Raw genomic sequence first — 16,583 nt, 5'->3', positions numbered from 1 at the left:
GCCTCCCCGACTCCCCAAGGGGATTTCAGGGCTTAGGTTTTATGGATTGAAGAGCCAAGAAATGGCTACCTTCTGGTCAAGGGTGATTTATAAGCCAGGGACGTTGGGGGAGGGAGAGGGTCATTTCAATGAAATGCACCAGCATCTCACTTTCTGAGGGTCTGATTTTTTTTTTTTTCCCCCCAGGATAAGCTACTATTTTCAGAAGTTTCTAGAAGGGCTAAAAAAAAGATGTGTGCTGGACTGAGACTTGGCTGCAAAGACTCTTCAGGGAGTGATGATTATATTTTGCTTTCATTAAAAAAAAATATCCAACAACAACAGGTATTATTCCTCCGTGCAGGGCTCACAATGCCCTTTTCAAAGCTGAGATGGTGAGGCACGAGGCTGCAGGTTCAGACAGTCATTCTGCAAGGCTGGATTTGCAGGTCACCACGCGGTACCTGTGGAGAGGGGGGTCTGCTGGGCTGGTCTGCAGACACTCTTCCAGTTCTAAGAAACCAGTAGAGGGACCAGCCGTTTTCAGGTTGACATGGGTCTGAAACGGCAGGCAACTCTTTCTCATGGGCGTTCAGGTCCTTTAGAATGCAGGAGCTTTCAGGGCTGCTGCAAGCTGAGAGCTGTCTTTGTTTAAAAAGAAAAAAAAAAAATCCATGCCTTATGTTTTCCTAAATAGCCCTTTAAAGAAAAATGCAACCCAGAACTGCTGAATGTGAGGGCAGCTTCCCACTCCCCCTCCCCCCGCCCCCCACCCCCACCCCACCCCGCCAGCTTGGAACTCGGCAAAGCCAAAAGGAAAGCTTGTTTATACAGAATTTGTTTCCCTTCATGGCTGGAGCCCTTCCTGCAGTTATGTTTACAGGGGATGAGAGTGTAGACAAGGTCGTCAGGGAGCAGCAGGTGACATCCCCGCCAAGCCGTGAACTCAGAGAAGGCAAATTCATTAGAATGATATGAAATACAGTCTCTGCTTTTATTTAGTCACTTTCCTAGCCAGACGCTAGACTTTCCAGCTGACCCCATTTTCTGGGGAGGGGGTTTTCATTACTGTAGTTGTACGCGATCATAGCTCTCTGCTGCTGTAAGGCTGAACCTTCAAGACCACAGTGGGGATGTGCTGACCACCTAGACACAGGTTAAAGGTCAGAGGATCCTTTTTTTCGACCCTGTCTAGCTTATGACATTCCCGCTGGAGGATCCAAACTCCAAATGCTGGGGTTTCACGCAATTTTGATTTCAATGAAGCCACATCGCTTGAGAGAACTGGGCACCCAGGACCCTCCTCGTGGAGCTTTACAGCCAAGTCCCTTGTACATATTCTCTTATATTATTAGAAACTGTGTATTTATCTAACCCCAGCTTTTTCTTGCACATCATTAATTTGAGTGCATTTCTCAAATGCCCCGATTTTTGACAAGGGGTTGTTTTTAATGCTTGTTTTTATATGAGATTTGACTTCTTGATGGACATTTGTATTAGGAAATTGAAGCATGATATATATGTATATATTGTCTCCACCGTCTCTCCTGTTGCATTACTTGGATTGCATGAGATAGTGGGGTGGTGGTTTTTTTTTTTTTAAATATTTCCACAGTGTGCAAAGTGCTGGCACCATCCCCCCCCCCCCGCTTTTCTCTGGCTGCCAAGGAGTCATTGATTTTGATTAGCTTCACTGCAGAGCGTCTGTGAAGAGAGAGAGAGGGAGGGAGGCTTTGAAATAAATTTTAAAAAAGACCTCATCTCAGGTTTCAGCAGACAGCAGTGTGAGTGAGTGTGTGTGTATGTGTGTGTGCGCAAAGCAGAGGGAGGCCTCTGAGATCATCGTTTAGGTAGCTTGCTGCATAATGAGGTGAGGAGCAAACAGAAGGGCCTCCTTCTTTCTGGTTGCTCTCAGAGGGTGAGGGTCCAGGAGCCACAGGGATCGGAAGCTCTTGGGACCTCAACATTCCAAATTAGATCCATTCCCTTCTGGAAGCTTCTCTCCCTTACCCCAATGCCCACGAGCAAATAAGATCTCTTTTCCCCTTTTCAATTTTGGGTTCCATTTCATATTCTCTTGAGCATAGCTTAACAAGTTTCTTTGGAGGAGCCCTGCACCTCTCTGGCTGCTGTCCATGGTCCTAGGCTGTATGTCTCGTAGAACACAACTCCCATTTTGTTCCGCTTTCATTGGGATCCTGGAGACTTTTTTTCCACTTCTTCTATAGTGATCTCATTTTTAAATTCTTTTCTATTTTGATGAGGGGAAAAGGGTGATTTAAACAATATGGTCACAGTACAATGGAGCTGTGACTTTGGTTTCACAATTTATATATCTGATCTCATGTACTCCTAGCTTTATTATCATGTTTCTGACAGTGACAAAATATCACTTCCCCTTGCCTGGGAAATCGAGGAAGTCCTCCTCTGATGCTACACAAGTGTCTTTTGGGGACACTGGCTTGCCGCTGTGGACTTGTTGAGTGTCCACCTGGTAGGAGAAGTTGCAGTGACCAGAATACAGGTTTTGTTCTTCCGTGTGGATACCATTTCCTTTTCTGAATGTCCCCTTAAGTCCACCTGGGCCCATCACAGGGTCAGAAGCTGGCGTGGGGGGTGAGGGGGCAGGCCTAGTCCCACGGGAGCTGATGGAGGAAGCTGATATCAAAAGTATCATTCTGAAGTATAAATCGAAAGCTTATTTTTAAAAGTTTAATTACTGCATTCAGCACCTACTTATTGAGCGCCTGCAGTGTTCCAGGTTGTAGAATCTCCTCTGGGAAGAGGCTTATACTTTGATCCTGGAGGGGCAGACCTGCTTGGAACCAGATGATGCTTAGTGCCCCTTTCCATTATGATTCACAGATTTGTCAGGTCACCACGGTGACCCCAAGCCTTGCTGGCAGATTGTTCTATAGAATTTATATGTACTGAGACCTACACCACCATGAAGGCAATTCAAAAGCCGACGACCTCAGCTCATCCCCAGCATGAAAAGGCTGGCTCTTGCTGCTTCACACAGTAAAGAAGCACTGTGCTAAGAGCTTTACATGTTTCCCCCTTAGCTATTCCTCACGCCCACTCTGGAAGACAGGGCTGTTACTATTCCCATTTTACGGTTGAGGAAGCTGAGGCTCAGCGAGCTTATGCAACTTGGCCAAAGTTGCACACGAAGAGTGAGGTGGCCGAGCCCAGACGTGGACTCAGGTGTGCGTGGACCCCACCCCCACCCCGGCCCCCCTTCCCTCTAAGCCCCCGAGCTAAGCTTCCTGCTCCACCGGGTTCCTTCCTGAGCTGGTTCCACTGGCATTGCTAGTTCAAGGGCAAGCATGTGCCTGGGGCCCAGCAAGAAGCAGGGGAGCCTAACTTAGGGTGCATTCAGGGACACTCCAGGACAGCCTGGATGGTTCAGTTGGAGATTTTATGTATTTGTTCCCTGCCCTTTGTGTTCCTGACTTCTGTAAGGTCCCTGGGACAAGCATCTCATTTGCAAACAAGGCCTGTTTGACCTACTTCCTAGGACATGGGAAGTCTTTCTCATCTTCTTCCTGTCCCCTCCCCCACTCGAACCCCCGTTTCCTCCCCTCAAGGTCTTCTGCACTCTCAGCGCCCAGGAATGCCTGTGTGCGGTGGAGATGGCTGTGGGGCTGTCTGGAACCTCAGTGAGCCCTCTGACTCAGCTGGAGAGGCGATACGCTTGGGGACATTCCGTTCTGGTTTCTACCCTTGCTGGTTCGCTGTGCTCTTTTGTAAGAGGAATTTCATACCTTGGAGACGCTTTGTACATATTTGTAATGACTTTATTAAAAAACAAAACAAAACAAAACAAAACTGGTTGTGTGCTTCCAGCCAAAGGCCTCTGCGTTTTCATTTCCTTTTGGAAGGCTGGTCCCCAAAGACTACTGGAGGACCTGGCTGCACACACCAACCTTCCCTGGGACGGAAGGCCACACGCTCATCTCCTGTCCCTGTTGTGTTCCTGGGAACACCCCAAGGGGAGGGTTGGCCTAAACAGTACCCTTGGGTTGAGCAACAGGTCGGGGGAACTGGTCCAACAGTTCAAGGTCAGTGTACGAAAGCATCGTTTATGCATGACATGACGCAGATAAGCAAGTGAGCCTGCAGACTGATGTCTCCAACTATGGGAGAATGGACCGCTCAGGGTGGGGTACTTTCACCTGCATTTACCTGGTCTGAGCTGTACCAAGAGACCAAGTTCTACTTTATTCCTAAGAATGGTAGGTTGAGGACAGGTGGTTTTTCTAGATAATAGATCCCCTTTTCTTCTCTGGGGACCCACCCCTTCCCCACTCTCAGTCCATGTGACTTGGAGGGATGGACTTCCTGTCCCACCCACCTCTGTTCCCATGTCCAGAGCTCAACAGCCGACCGAAGCTTGTCCGGCGCTCTGCTTCCCCAAGGCTAAAGTGATTGGTTTGGGGGCAAACTAATGAGAATCAACCTCAAAACTGCTGCTGGAGCTTTGGGGAAGCAGGGGCTCTCTTTGCGGGGGTTGTGAAGCTGGTAGAACATAAGCAAAGAGCTTCTGGAGGCTCTCTTCCCACCACGTGGCATCCGACTGCCTGAAGACTAAACCATCTCAAAGGAAAACAATTGAGGGATGGAAAGACATGATTCTACTCTCATCCCTGGAGCCCTTGGATCCAGCTGTACCTAAAGCCCATACTGTTACATGAACCAAATAAAGTCCTTCTTTTACTTAAGCTGTATTTGGCCTGGTTTACAAATAATTTCAACCAAAAAGTTCTGCTTGATGGTGCTTTTGTGGCTGGCTTCATAACGTCGACCTGAGAGGCACCAATTGTCACCTACTGCTGTTTACATTTTAAATATGCATCGTCACCTGGCATCTGAGAAAACCCTTCTTGAATCAGCCCATGCATCTGGGGTCCAGTCAACCTATAGTTAATGGCCATAGTGGGCTCTGTAGCTGCCACCCCAAGATCCCTTCTACCACTTCTGGGTGCCATCCTGCACCTTTTTGTGCTTTGTGGCACCCGACACCTTCAGAGGCCTGGGCCTCCTCAATGGAGTGCCTGAGAGGTCTCCCACCCCCCACACTGGCCCACAGCTGGGAGCACAGAAACCTCAGGGTGGGACAAACTCAGATGCAGCTGGTGCTCTGGAACTCCCGGCAGGACCAAGCTGAGCTGGGACTTCTCTGAGAGTCGCCCTCTTGTTGGGCTTCATCCCCTCCTTCTCCTGTTTCACTCATTCCCTTACTAGTTTCTCCTGGGAGCACTTCCTTAATAAATCAAGCGCCAACTCGATGGGATCTGCTTTGGGGAAAAACCGCCATCAGATGACCACCCCCTGCATGAAGTGTGTCTTCGAATCTGTCCTAAAACAGGTCCACCTGGCTTTAAGGGGCAAACGGAGACTCAAGACCGTGGATGTAACTTTCAACGACAGATCATATTTATTGGCAGAATGGAACTTAAGGGGACATTAAAAACACCAAAGGCAGCTCTGTTTGGCCCAGAGCAAAAGTACTAAAAGATTCCAGGACTCGCTTTTTACATTTTCTCTTTCCAACCCCAAGTCTTGGCAGCCTGGAAGTCTCCCAGTGGCTCTCACACGCTCCCCTTAGGAAGGTAATGAACCTATTACATCCAGGTCCAGAGCTTGCTTTTTTCATCTCATATTTATTATGGTCAAGACCTTTTACGTTAGGAGGGCCATTTCCAAAGGCTTCGTGGAACTTGAGTCAGTGAGTCATAAAATATTAAGAACAGGATTCTCCGACCTGACACTCGATTAATCCTGCTTCTAACAAATGAGTTGCAGAGCCGGGACAGGTAAAAGAGAGTGGCATTGTTCTTCCTTTCCAACGGTGGCTCTTGGCTGCTTCTACTAAAAACTCGTGCTAGGGAAAACATGCTGCTTTATGTTTGGAAACCTCTGCCCTGGCCACTGTTCCTCCCTAAAGCAGAAGTTAAATCCTCCCACCCAAAAGAAAACCTCCAGACATGACTTTCCCCCCAGAGGGTAGGGAATGAATAAATAAAATCCTAAACTAAATCATCTCACCTGCCCCCGAGTGTTCCCCACATGTGACACTCTTTACAGTGTCAGAGACATGGCTCATTATTTGTGGAATGTTAGAGGTTTTTTTTTGGTGGCGTGAGTGTAACTGACAAAACCATTGGGGTATTCACCAGTAATCTACATTGTTAGTTTCCCTGGTTCCAGTAGATAATACACTAGGCTTTGTCACCCTGGCCATGGCTACAGGGAGGTGAAGTGACTTCTCAAAGTCACGGCAGAGTTTGGAATCAGAATTCCAGGCCTGACTCCCAACAGACTGATCTATCTGCTCTGTCACATGCTGGCACTTTAATAAGTAAGTCTTCTCCAGCTGCAATTTCTCATACTTCTTTGATGGCATCTGCAGGCAAGGCGATCTTTCTGATAAAAACCAGTTGCAGAAGCTCCTGTTGCTTCCCTTCAGTTCTTCCTCAAGGCAGGGGGTACAGAGCAGCCGAATCTGCCCGGCCCCATTTCCCTCCACTTCCCCTTCCGAGCTGATTATCCACGCAAGTGGGATTTTAACATCGAGGCCATTGCCATAGTAACAGAGCTTGAAAGATGCCACGCTGCCCTGGAAGGGATGTCTTGCTGGGTATCAGGAAATAGCCAGGGATGTCAGGCAAAGGAAAAGGTCCTGGCTTGACAGCACACAGGGGTGAATGTTCTGAATCTCTTGGGGACAGGATGGGCATGTGAATACTGGCTGAGAGTGAGGTGGCAGCAAGGCTCCCACCATTTCTCCTGGGGCTTTCTCGCCAATCTGCTCAGTATTCACACAGATTGCTTTCTCTGTAATGCCGTTGGCGCTAGCTAGCCTGTTGTGCTGAGGTTGACAATGAGAGAATAGAGTTGGGAGGTGGGTAGGGCAGACAAGATTCCAGTGGCTTCTAAGGGATCACCTGTGCCTTCTCCTCCCAGATTTCAGAGCAGGGAGGGTCTCATGGGTGGAGAACTTGTTGTGTTACAGAGATTAGTAGCTCTGGCATAGAGATTCCAGAAACACTGATCACTGCTGTGCTGTATACCACCACCCTGGCTTGTGGAAAAATCCATAACATGGATCATGCCTTTTGCTCTGAAGGCTACCAGGGGAGAAGGCAATGGCCACAGGAGCTGTTGACAAGCCTGAGTCTTAAGTGAGGGACAGGACAAAAGGAGGAGGAGAGAAATAAAGATGGGAGCGGACACCCCATGACATCTGCATCTGCACCAGAGCTGGCCTTTCTTGATAGCCAGTCACGACGGAGCATCCCCGCCAGAGTCCAGCTAAACAGCAATTTTAAGGACCAAGTCTTTCCATGGACCCAACCGTGACTAGATTTCAGGAGCTAGTGTTCACTATTAGCATTCTCAGTGCAGTCCAAATCGAACGTGCTATGCACCTGAGCCACTGACGGGCGTCAGAATCACCTCTTGTGCTTTTAAAGAAACATGTCTGGGAGGCCCCACACCTTAAGTGTCTGAGCAGTGGGGTCAGCATGTGGTTAAGAGTCAGGCTCCGAAGCCAGACAGGCCCGGGTTGGAAACTTGGTCCATCATTGCTCACTGGGTGACCCTGGGAAAGTTTCCACATGGAGCTCTAAGCCTCAGTTTCCTCATCTGTGAAACGAAGGAAACAACAGTACCTCCGCCATAGGGCTCTTGTGAGGATTACAGGGGGTCGTCCGGGCAGGAGGCTCAATGCTGTGCCCGGCTCACACTAAGTGTTTGGTACACGTAGATACTGTAGGTATAAGGTGGGGCCCAGCATTTGTATTTGGAAAATACTTCACAGTGATTCTCATCTGCGGACTTGGGCCATTTAGGGGGAGACAGTATCTCCAGGCCTCTCTCTAGTTTGCAGCATCAGGTATTAGGTCACCACGAGTTAAAATAATCAACAGGTGGGACTTGGTCCATTACCAGTTCCTTGACTTGGAGGGAAGTGGGAGACCTACATAGGTGGAGGCCAAGTCTGAGTGAGAAGGCATCCCCATGTGTAGGGGTAGGATGCACACACCATGATCCGAACAAGAGAGGAAGGTGAAGGTGGGGAAGGGGACAGGGGCCTGGCTTTAGAGGAAGAGATGGAGAGAGGCAGGAAGGAGGACAGTCAGTGCTTGAGGACTTATTCCCAGGAAGCCCCCGGAGTTGGACCCAACACCGCTGACCCTCCGTCATCTCCCTGGTGTGCCTGGGAGCATCGATGCTGCAGTCTTCAGCCCTAGTACACCTGGAAGTGTGCCGAAGTGGCCCCGTCCTTCCAGCAGCGCAGGGTATCCACGGCAACTGAGCGACAGAGCGGGCAGGTGCGCTCACGGTCCAGCCAGAGGCAGAGGCACTCCTCACAGAACACGTGCTGTGGGGACAGCGACCGGGCCACTGGGGTCACTCTCCCAAGCATCCACCCTGTGCCCGCCGTGGTCCCAGGAGCTGGAACCCCATAGTGAACAGAAGAGACACTTCCTGCCCTCACGGAACTTGTATTCTAGCTGGGGAGACAACTAGCAAGAGGAATCTCTAAGAGGCAGAGTCTGCCAGTGGTAAGTGCCAAGATGGAAAAGCAGGGAAGGGGGGATAAGAGGGCTTGGGAGGCCTGTGATGGTGAATGGGGTGGCCTGGAAGGATGTCCCTGAGATACTGATATTTAGGTAAAACTTGAAGGAGGGTGAGGAGTGAGCCCTGGTGATATCTGGGAAAAGAGTGCTCCAGGCAGAGCGAAGAGCATGTGCAAAGACTCCGAGGCAGAAGTGTGCCTGGCGTGCCGGAGGAACAGCAAGGAGAGTGGGGCTGAGCCTGGGTAGAGGGCGGGATGAGGTCAGAGAGTTGTGTAGGGCCTTGGGAGGTCTTTGGCTTTTATTCTGAGAGAAGCAGGGAGCCATGGCAGGTTTTTTTTTGTTTGTTTGTTTGTTTTTGCAGTACGCGGGCCTCTCACTGTTGTGGCCTCTCCCATTGCGGAGCGCAGGCTCCGGACGTGCAGGCTCAGCGGCCATGGCTCACGGGCCCAGCCTCTCCGCGGCATGTGGGATCCTCCCGGACCGGGGCACGAACCTGTGTCCCCTGCATCGGCAGGTGGACTCTCAACCACTGCACCACCAGGGAAGCCCCATGGCAGGGTTTTGAGCAGAGGGCTGACTTGATATGATTTGTATTTTAAAAAGATCCCTTTGGCAGCTGGGTTGAGAACAGACCACAGGGGTCAAGAGAAACATGGGGAGACTGGAAATATTAACGGGTTCCACCACCCTCTGGCTATATAACTTGGACAAGTGATTTAACCTCCCTGTGCCTCTTTTTCCTCACCTGTAAAATGGGGATACTACTACTGCCCTCATAGGAAGATTAACTAACATTAAAGTACTTTCACACGACAATCAAACGCACTATATGATTCTTGATTGGATCCTGGATGTGGGGAAAAACCCTAGCTATGAAGGATGTTGAAGACGACTAGAGAAATTTGAATATATATTTGAATATTAGTATTTTATATCAATTAAAAATTTGATACTGTGATAGTGGAATTGTGGCTACAATTGTGGCGGTGGTAGGTGGTGGGTGTGAATGACCCACTGAGCTTAATTTTGGAGAGAATGTCCTTGTTCTTCGGAAATGTCTGCTGAAATATTTAGGGATGACAGAATCAAAATGTCAGCCACTAATTCTCAACAGGTTTAGGGGGAAAAATCTATACTAAGAAAAGACAATGTGGTAAAACGTTCATGATTAGTGAATCTAGATAAAGGATAAAAGGGTGTTCATTCTACTATCCTTCAACTTTTCTGTAGGTTTGAGCTTTTTTAAAATAAAATTGATAATATAAAAATCCAAACAAAATGTTTTTTAAAAAAGTTAAAAAAAAGGCACTTAGACCAATGAATGCCTGGCAAATAATAAGTTTTCTGTAAGTGTTGGCTATTATACAGTAATAGTTATTATTACATTATATCTGTGTATTGTTTATTATCTGGCTCTCCATGGCAGACTGTAAGCTTCTTATAAACCCATTCTGGCACAGTATGCAGTAGGTGCCTAATTGTAGAAAGTGTTCTAAAGAAGCGCTCCATGATGCTATAGGAGTATGTTACAGGGGGACTAGTCTGATCTAGGGGGTAGTCGAGGAAGGCTTCTTGAAGGTGGTGACACTTGTGTTGAAGCCTGAAGGATGTTTGGGAGTTAACTAGGTGAAGAGAGGGGGCGGGGGCTAGAGCATTCCAGGCTGAAGGAACAGAAGTGCAAAGCTCCCAAGATGGGAAAGCGTTTAAGGCTCTCAGGGATGGCCAATGGGGCTACAGTGAGGTGGGTGTAGGGGAGTGGGGGAGAGGAGGCGAGCAGGCCACACACAGTCTGGACGCCCATGCCCAAATTCTCACCATGGGCCGAAGGGCAGGACCCAGGAGTCAGCAGACCCAGCGGGCCCCATGAGGGCAGTGACTGCTGCTGTTGTCTCCCCCATGCCCAGCCCTGAGCCTGCACAGAGTAGGAGTTCTGACAAACAATGCCTTTCCAGGCAGGTTAGGTGGGAGATTCTGGAGATACTAGGATGATGAAGACCTGGTCCCTGGCCTCCAGGAGCTCACAGTTTCCTTCTCAGATAATCAGGCAACACCAAATCTGGTGCCAAATGAAGAGATTCAAAGAACACAGGACCACCCAGGGGCTGGGCTGGAGGAGTTCATGACCCAGGACTGCCTCTAGCATTTGGAGAAAGGAATGAGCCCCTACAGAGGGAAGGGGAGGAGGGGTCCTTCCAAGCTGGGAAGTGTAGGGTTGGGTGGGTTTGTGGTCAGCGGGGAATGCAGGTGGTGCTGGATTGTTAACAGTTCCCTGGCTGTGTCTCCTGGAGCACGGAGTTGGGAGAGGTGTCCCTAGGGTGGGACAGGCTACCCCACCCTGATCCCAAGTTCTATCCAGACTCCCCATGTCTTGCTCAAAGATTAAGGGCAGGCTCTCTGAGCCTGTCTCCTTCTCTGTAAAACAGGGCTACTATTTCCCCCACAAGGTATCTGTAAGGATGCAAACAGGTAAAGCCTATCATAAAGCATCAAGTGTGAGGCACGTATAAGTAAAAAATCAATGGGGGTCATTATACTCTCGCCCTCTTTCCTTTGTATCACCAGCCCTCTGAAACCAAACTCCTGGTAGTGACCAAGAACCGGAGGGCAGTTTGTTCTGTAACATACTCTGACTCTTCTCTTTGGCAAGGAGGGCTTTAAATACGGCAGATTTCTGACTTTGTGTTCAAAATGCCATTTCCCTGACCCCCTGTAGGCTGGCAGGAGGCATGCCATAAATACTGTGGAGTGACCAACCAGGCGAGTGTGCTCTGTCTGAGCGGAGAGTTCTAACCTCTGGACATGCTCAGTGTCTGCCTGACTAGCTCCAACTGACAATCTGCTTCTCAGGCCCCAGCTCTGGGAGGCGGTGGTAGGTGGTGGGTGTGAGTGACCCACTGAGCTTAATTTGATGGCCCTTTGAAGGCGAGATAGGATGTTCCTTTAGCCCAGTGGGCTCTTCATCTATCCATGCATGCATCTGCCCTTCTATTCATCAATCCAACTATCCATTCATCCACCCATCCGTTCCCCCATCTACCCATCTATTCACCCACCCATCTGTCAATCCATTTGCCCATCCACCCAGTCACCCACACATTTATCTTTATCCACCCACTTTTGCACTCACCCACCCACCCGTCCACTTGGCTACCATCCATCTCCATCCCAACCATCCATCCATCTCCTCTATCCCATCCATCCAACCATCCATCCACATATCCGTGCCATTCTATCCATCCATCCCATTCCATCCCTCCTCCATCCATCTCATCCCATCCATCCATCCATCCATCTATCCATCCATCCATCCAATGTTTACTGAGTCAGTACTGTGATTCCACTACTAAGAAAGACAGACATGGTCACCACTCTCAAGTGGCTTATAATTTGGCAAAGAGGAGACAGACCTTACACAACCAGTTGCCCAATTAATCATCTAGCTGACAACTGAGATAAGTGCTATGAAGGAAAAACACAGGATCTGAGAGGACATGTAGCTGGGGACACTGATGAGACTGGAGAAACAGAATCAGAGAAGCCTTTATTGAGGATGTAAAGGCTCATTACTGACTCATTCATTCATTTGTTCATTCATTCAGTGCATTTAGGAATTAACAAGGCCCTTTCACCTGTGGAAGTCATCTCTGCCCTTCTAAGCCCGGCTCACAGCAGCAGAGGAAGACTGAGACGTGTGCTAGGCCTGGCCATGTATGTGGGCTTCAACCACCACTGGGTGTGGCCCCTGCTCCTGGATCTGGGGTGACAGTGTCTTGTCCACCCCCCCCCCCCACACTAATTCTAATCCAGCTGCGGGAAGACGTGTGGTACCGGGAGAAGAACGGGAGAGAGGCAAACAGACTAAGGCTTGGAGAGACTGCCAGCAAGGAAGAAGAAAAACTTTCACCTTGACATCCTGTTCAAAGAATTGCTGCTACCAAGAAGGAAATACAGATGCTCTGAAGCATATGAGAAGATGCTCGTTTGCGCTCATAATTAGGCAAATGCAAATGAAAACTGCACCAAGATAGTGTTTGTCACCTGTCAGACTGGCGACGCTCAAAAAAGGCTTGATAACACGGTATGTTGGTGAGGGAGGAGAAGAGCAAGAGGGCGCGTCATGCTCCGCACTGGGGTTGCAAACGGATACACTCTTTATGGAGGGCGACTTAGCAACATCTGTCAGAACTGCATACCCTCTGACCCAGTAATTCCACCACTAGGAATCTATCCTACTAAGAGCTTGCACACATGTGAAATGGAATACGTGCCAATGAGAGCTAGTATTTATGGAACCCTGGCCATGCACCAGGCATGGTTCTAAATGCTTCACCTGAATTAACTCATTTAATCAACACGATGAGTCCAGGTAGGTGCTGTAGATCTCCCTATTCCTGATCTCTCATAACAGCCATATTTGTCATAACAAAAGCTTATGAACTGCTAAATGCCCATCAACAGGAGAATGGTTAAACAAATTATGGTCTATCCATAAAATGGGATGTTACACAAATAAGGAACAATCTCTTCAGGCAGAGTTTCAAGTCAAAAAGAAAAGATGCAGAATGCAGTTTGGGTAGAATGTGCCGCAACTTATGTCTTTTTGGAAAAGATATGTTTGTGTATATGTGTGTGTATATATATTTAAATTCTGCAAAGCATCTCTGGGAAGATATAAAGGAGAATGGCCCAGTTGCCCGTGTGGGTATTTAGGGGCCTAGGGAGCTGGGGATAAGGGTAGGAACCCTGTCACCACTTCCCTTTTTGTATCTTTAAAATATTTTTTAAATGAACTTTTTATTTTGGAATAATTTTAGACTTACAGAAAAGTTGCAAAGGTAGTACAGACAGTTCTTGAATTACCCCTCCCCCAGTTTCAGTCTCCCCTAGTTATTATCCTCTTGCATCACCGTGGTACATTTGTCAAAGCTAAGAAATCCACATAGATGCATGACCATGGACTAAACTCCAGACTTTCTTCAGATTTCATGAGGCTAGTTTTTCTCTCCTGTTCTCTCTCTGTTCCAGGTCCCACACTGCACTTAGTCATCATGACTTCTTCATCTCCTTTTTGAATTTTTGAGTCACGCAAATTTATTCTCAATTTAAAAATAAGTACAGTTAAAGATTAAAAACGAACCTCCTAAACATCCCCAAACAGCGAAACCAAAAAAATTTTGCTGATGCCAAAAAAGGATCCCACCTCCTGTCTTCCTACCCCTGGAAGGTTGGCGGGGAGACACACGCTCTCCCATTCCTTCTAGTCTGCAGGCTATGCCTCCCCCAAAGTCTTCTCAGCCTCCAACTCATGGCTCTCTGGCCTGGTACCCTGGGACACTGCATGACTCTCTCTTACACAGCACTTATCAGTGCCTGCCTTGTTTCATAGTTATTTATGTATGCGTCTGTTTCCCCAAGGAGACCGTGTGTTCTAGAGAAGGGGACAGGGTCTATGTGCCCTCTGCCTCCCTTCCCCAGTATCTGATAGGATGCTTTGACTCATACACATTTGCTGAATTGACATCTTAGCCCCTGATGTCGGTAGGAGGGGGAGGGGGAAAAGGAAGAGAAGGAGCACGGGAAGGAGGCAAAGGGATACATTTAGGCAGTTAAAAGTAACTGACCAGTACTGACTACTATGGCTTGGTGACCCACAACTAATAACGAAAACAAATGGTAATAATAATTATAATGATACGAATAACTGTAATAATCGTAAGTTTTAGGGCTGAATAATTAAAATTTAGCTCTTTCCAGAGATGATCTCATTTAATCATAATAATAACTCTATAAAGTAGGCATTATTATGATACCCATTTTATAAATGAAAACGACAAAGGCTCAGGGGGATGGACTGAGCCACTCGGGGTCCACGTTGCTGCTGAGATTCAAACTCAGGGTATTCTGACACTACACCCTACTGAAATTTTCATTTTCTACGTTTTACCACTGAAATCAAAGCTCAGAGAGGTGAAGTAAACCTGCCCAAGGGCAGCCAGCTAGTAAAAGGCAGAACTGAGATTTGACCTTGGGTCTGAGGGACTCCAGGCTTGACTACACTGCTCCCAAAGACCCATCCCAGAGCCCCAAGGTTTGGTCGTTTGGTTTCGGTCAAGTGTCCCATGCAGGCACTTGGGACTTCTGCCCCCCCAACCTCCGTCTCCAACGGCCCCGCCCAGCCCTGCTCACCTGGCACATAAGGATCAGAGGCTCTCGGAACTCAGCCTGGCAGATAGCACAGATATCACCAGCTTCTGTGCACTGCTGCCCAGTGGCCCGGACTCCATAATTCTGTTTGATGGAAGGGAGAGAGACACAGATACAGCTGTGGTCCCTCGCTGGAGAGACACCCTCAGAAGCACAGCAAGGTCTGTTTCCGGCTCCTGGTTCCCGTGACCTCGGTCAGGACCAGCAGAAGCCAACTCACCTGAGAGGTGCAGAGAAGCTTCAGGGCTTTCCTAACTCCACCCACGCGGCCACAAATGTCGAAAGACTGAAAGGAGAGCGAGGTGATGGCTGAAAAGTATCCAAGGATTGTTCAGGATCTCTTTCACCATTCCTGAGCAACCACCATGGACCCTCCTCATCTTTGACTCCAGATGTTTTCAGGGCACATCCTCCCATTTGAAACTCCTCATTCCCATCAGTTTTGCTTGGCTTTTGTCTGGCTGCCTTCCATCAGCAGTCTCCCCTGCCAGCGGGGCCAGGATAGCGAATATATGGCACACCTACTGTCTTTTCCCCCTCCCAAGCCCCGGGCAGGCATTGCTAATTGATCACAGCACTCTTCTTCTGAGTCAGGGCATAATCATTCTTCTGTGTCCAGCGCTCCAGTCAGCCACTGCCAGCAGATCAGAATCAATAGGCAAAATAAGCCCCAGTGGTTGACAGTGCATGGGTTGCCTGGCTAGTCCTGCTTGGAGGAAGGAAAGGGAACATATGCATTCCTCCAGAATTCTCTAAAGCCTTAAATAGATAAGGGAAAAGAAAGAAGAGGATGTGTTTATTGTTAGGGGGGAAAACCTGATTTGTACTAATGATGAAAAGAGAAGCACTGCATACTGATTTGCAGAGCTGAGGGTACGCAATTTAAGAGGAACAGAAAACAAACTGTAGCAGTGTTGTCGGTGGGTTGAGAGCTCCGGACTTTGACACTTGTTCTGTGATCACTAGCTGAGTGATGCCGGGCAAGTTACTTCCCTCTGAGCCTCAGTACCCTCGCCCATAATCTGGGAGTGATAATGGTATGTATTTTGAAGGGCTGCTGTGAAGAGGACGACATGAAATGATGGCATATAGTGAGGTTTATGGGCAAGACATTAGGATGGCTGTAACCATAAAAAGGAGTGAAGTACTGATATATGCTATAACGTGGAGGAACCTCGGAAATGACGTTAAGTGAAAGAAGCCAGACACCAAAGGTTACATAGTGTATGATTCCATTTATATGAAATGTCCAGAAAAGGTAAATCCATAGAGTCTTCAGAAAGAAGACTAGTGGTGGCCAGGCACTGGGGGAGGAATGAAGAGTGATTGCTTCATGGGTACAGGGTTTCTTTTTGGGGTGATGAACGTGTCTTGGAACTAGACAGAGGTGGTAGTGGCACAACACTGAGAATCTGCTAAATGCCACTGAATTGTTCACTATAAAATGGTTAGTGGTTAATTTTGTGTTGTGTGAATTTAATTTTTCAATTAAACAAAGAGATTAGGGTGTTATTCCAGGCTCCCCACTTGCCCTCACTGCCAGGCCCAGCTAGTGAATGGGTCTTCCTCAGGCCAGCCCTCCGGCCTCCCCCAGGCCACCTCACCTTGCAGAGGCTGTAGAGAACGATCAGGACCCCTCCGAGGAAGTAGCTGTTGGAGGCATCGTCACCCATGATGTATTTATACCACAGCTGGATGGGAACGAGTGATCGGAACAGCTGGCTCAACTCCTCGATGACCAGATAGAACTTTCCCTGCAACCACACAGAAAGCATCAATTATTATTAGCAGTAAAGACCCAAAGGACCCAGC

The 16,583-nt window shown here is 48.4% G+C and overlaps 1 protein-coding gene across 7 annotated transcripts in view; it reads right to left on the bottom strand.

Moving 5' to 3' along the window:
- Window positions 1–16,583, bottom strand: part of RNFT2 (ring finger protein, transmembrane 2) — a 79,650-nt gene that overhangs the window by 10,657 nt on the left and 52,410 nt on the right. For 3 of the 7 annotated variants that reach the window (XM_028480240.2, XM_055080487.1, XM_055080486.1), the window contains exons 7-9: window positions 16,376–16,525; window positions 14,992–15,057; window positions 14,754–14,855 (exon numbers count right to left, since the gene is read on the bottom strand). In XM_028480240.2, the coding sequence (XP_028336041.1) occupies window positions 14,754–14,855; window positions 14,992–15,057; window positions 16,376–16,525 (318 nt within the window). Of the gene's footprint in view, window positions 1–203; window positions 444–467; window positions 625–5,413; window positions 8,369–13,438; window positions 13,664–14,753; window positions 14,856–14,991; window positions 15,058–16,375; window positions 16,526–16,583 lie in introns of those variants that run through there. The other 4 variants (XM_028480241.2, XM_028480242.2, XM_007128417.4 and 1 more) reach the window with 4 other exon arrangements.

Source organism: Physeter macrocephalus, chromosome 19, assembly GCF_002837175.3.
Source record: "Physeter macrocephalus isolate SW-GA chromosome 19, ASM283717v5, whole genome shotgun sequence".
Taxonomy (NCBI): Eukaryota; Metazoa; Chordata; class Mammalia; order Artiodactyla; family Physeteridae; genus Physeter; species Physeter macrocephalus.
Note: the sequence above shows the minus strand (reverse complement) of the source record. Positions and strands in the feature narration are given on the sequence as shown.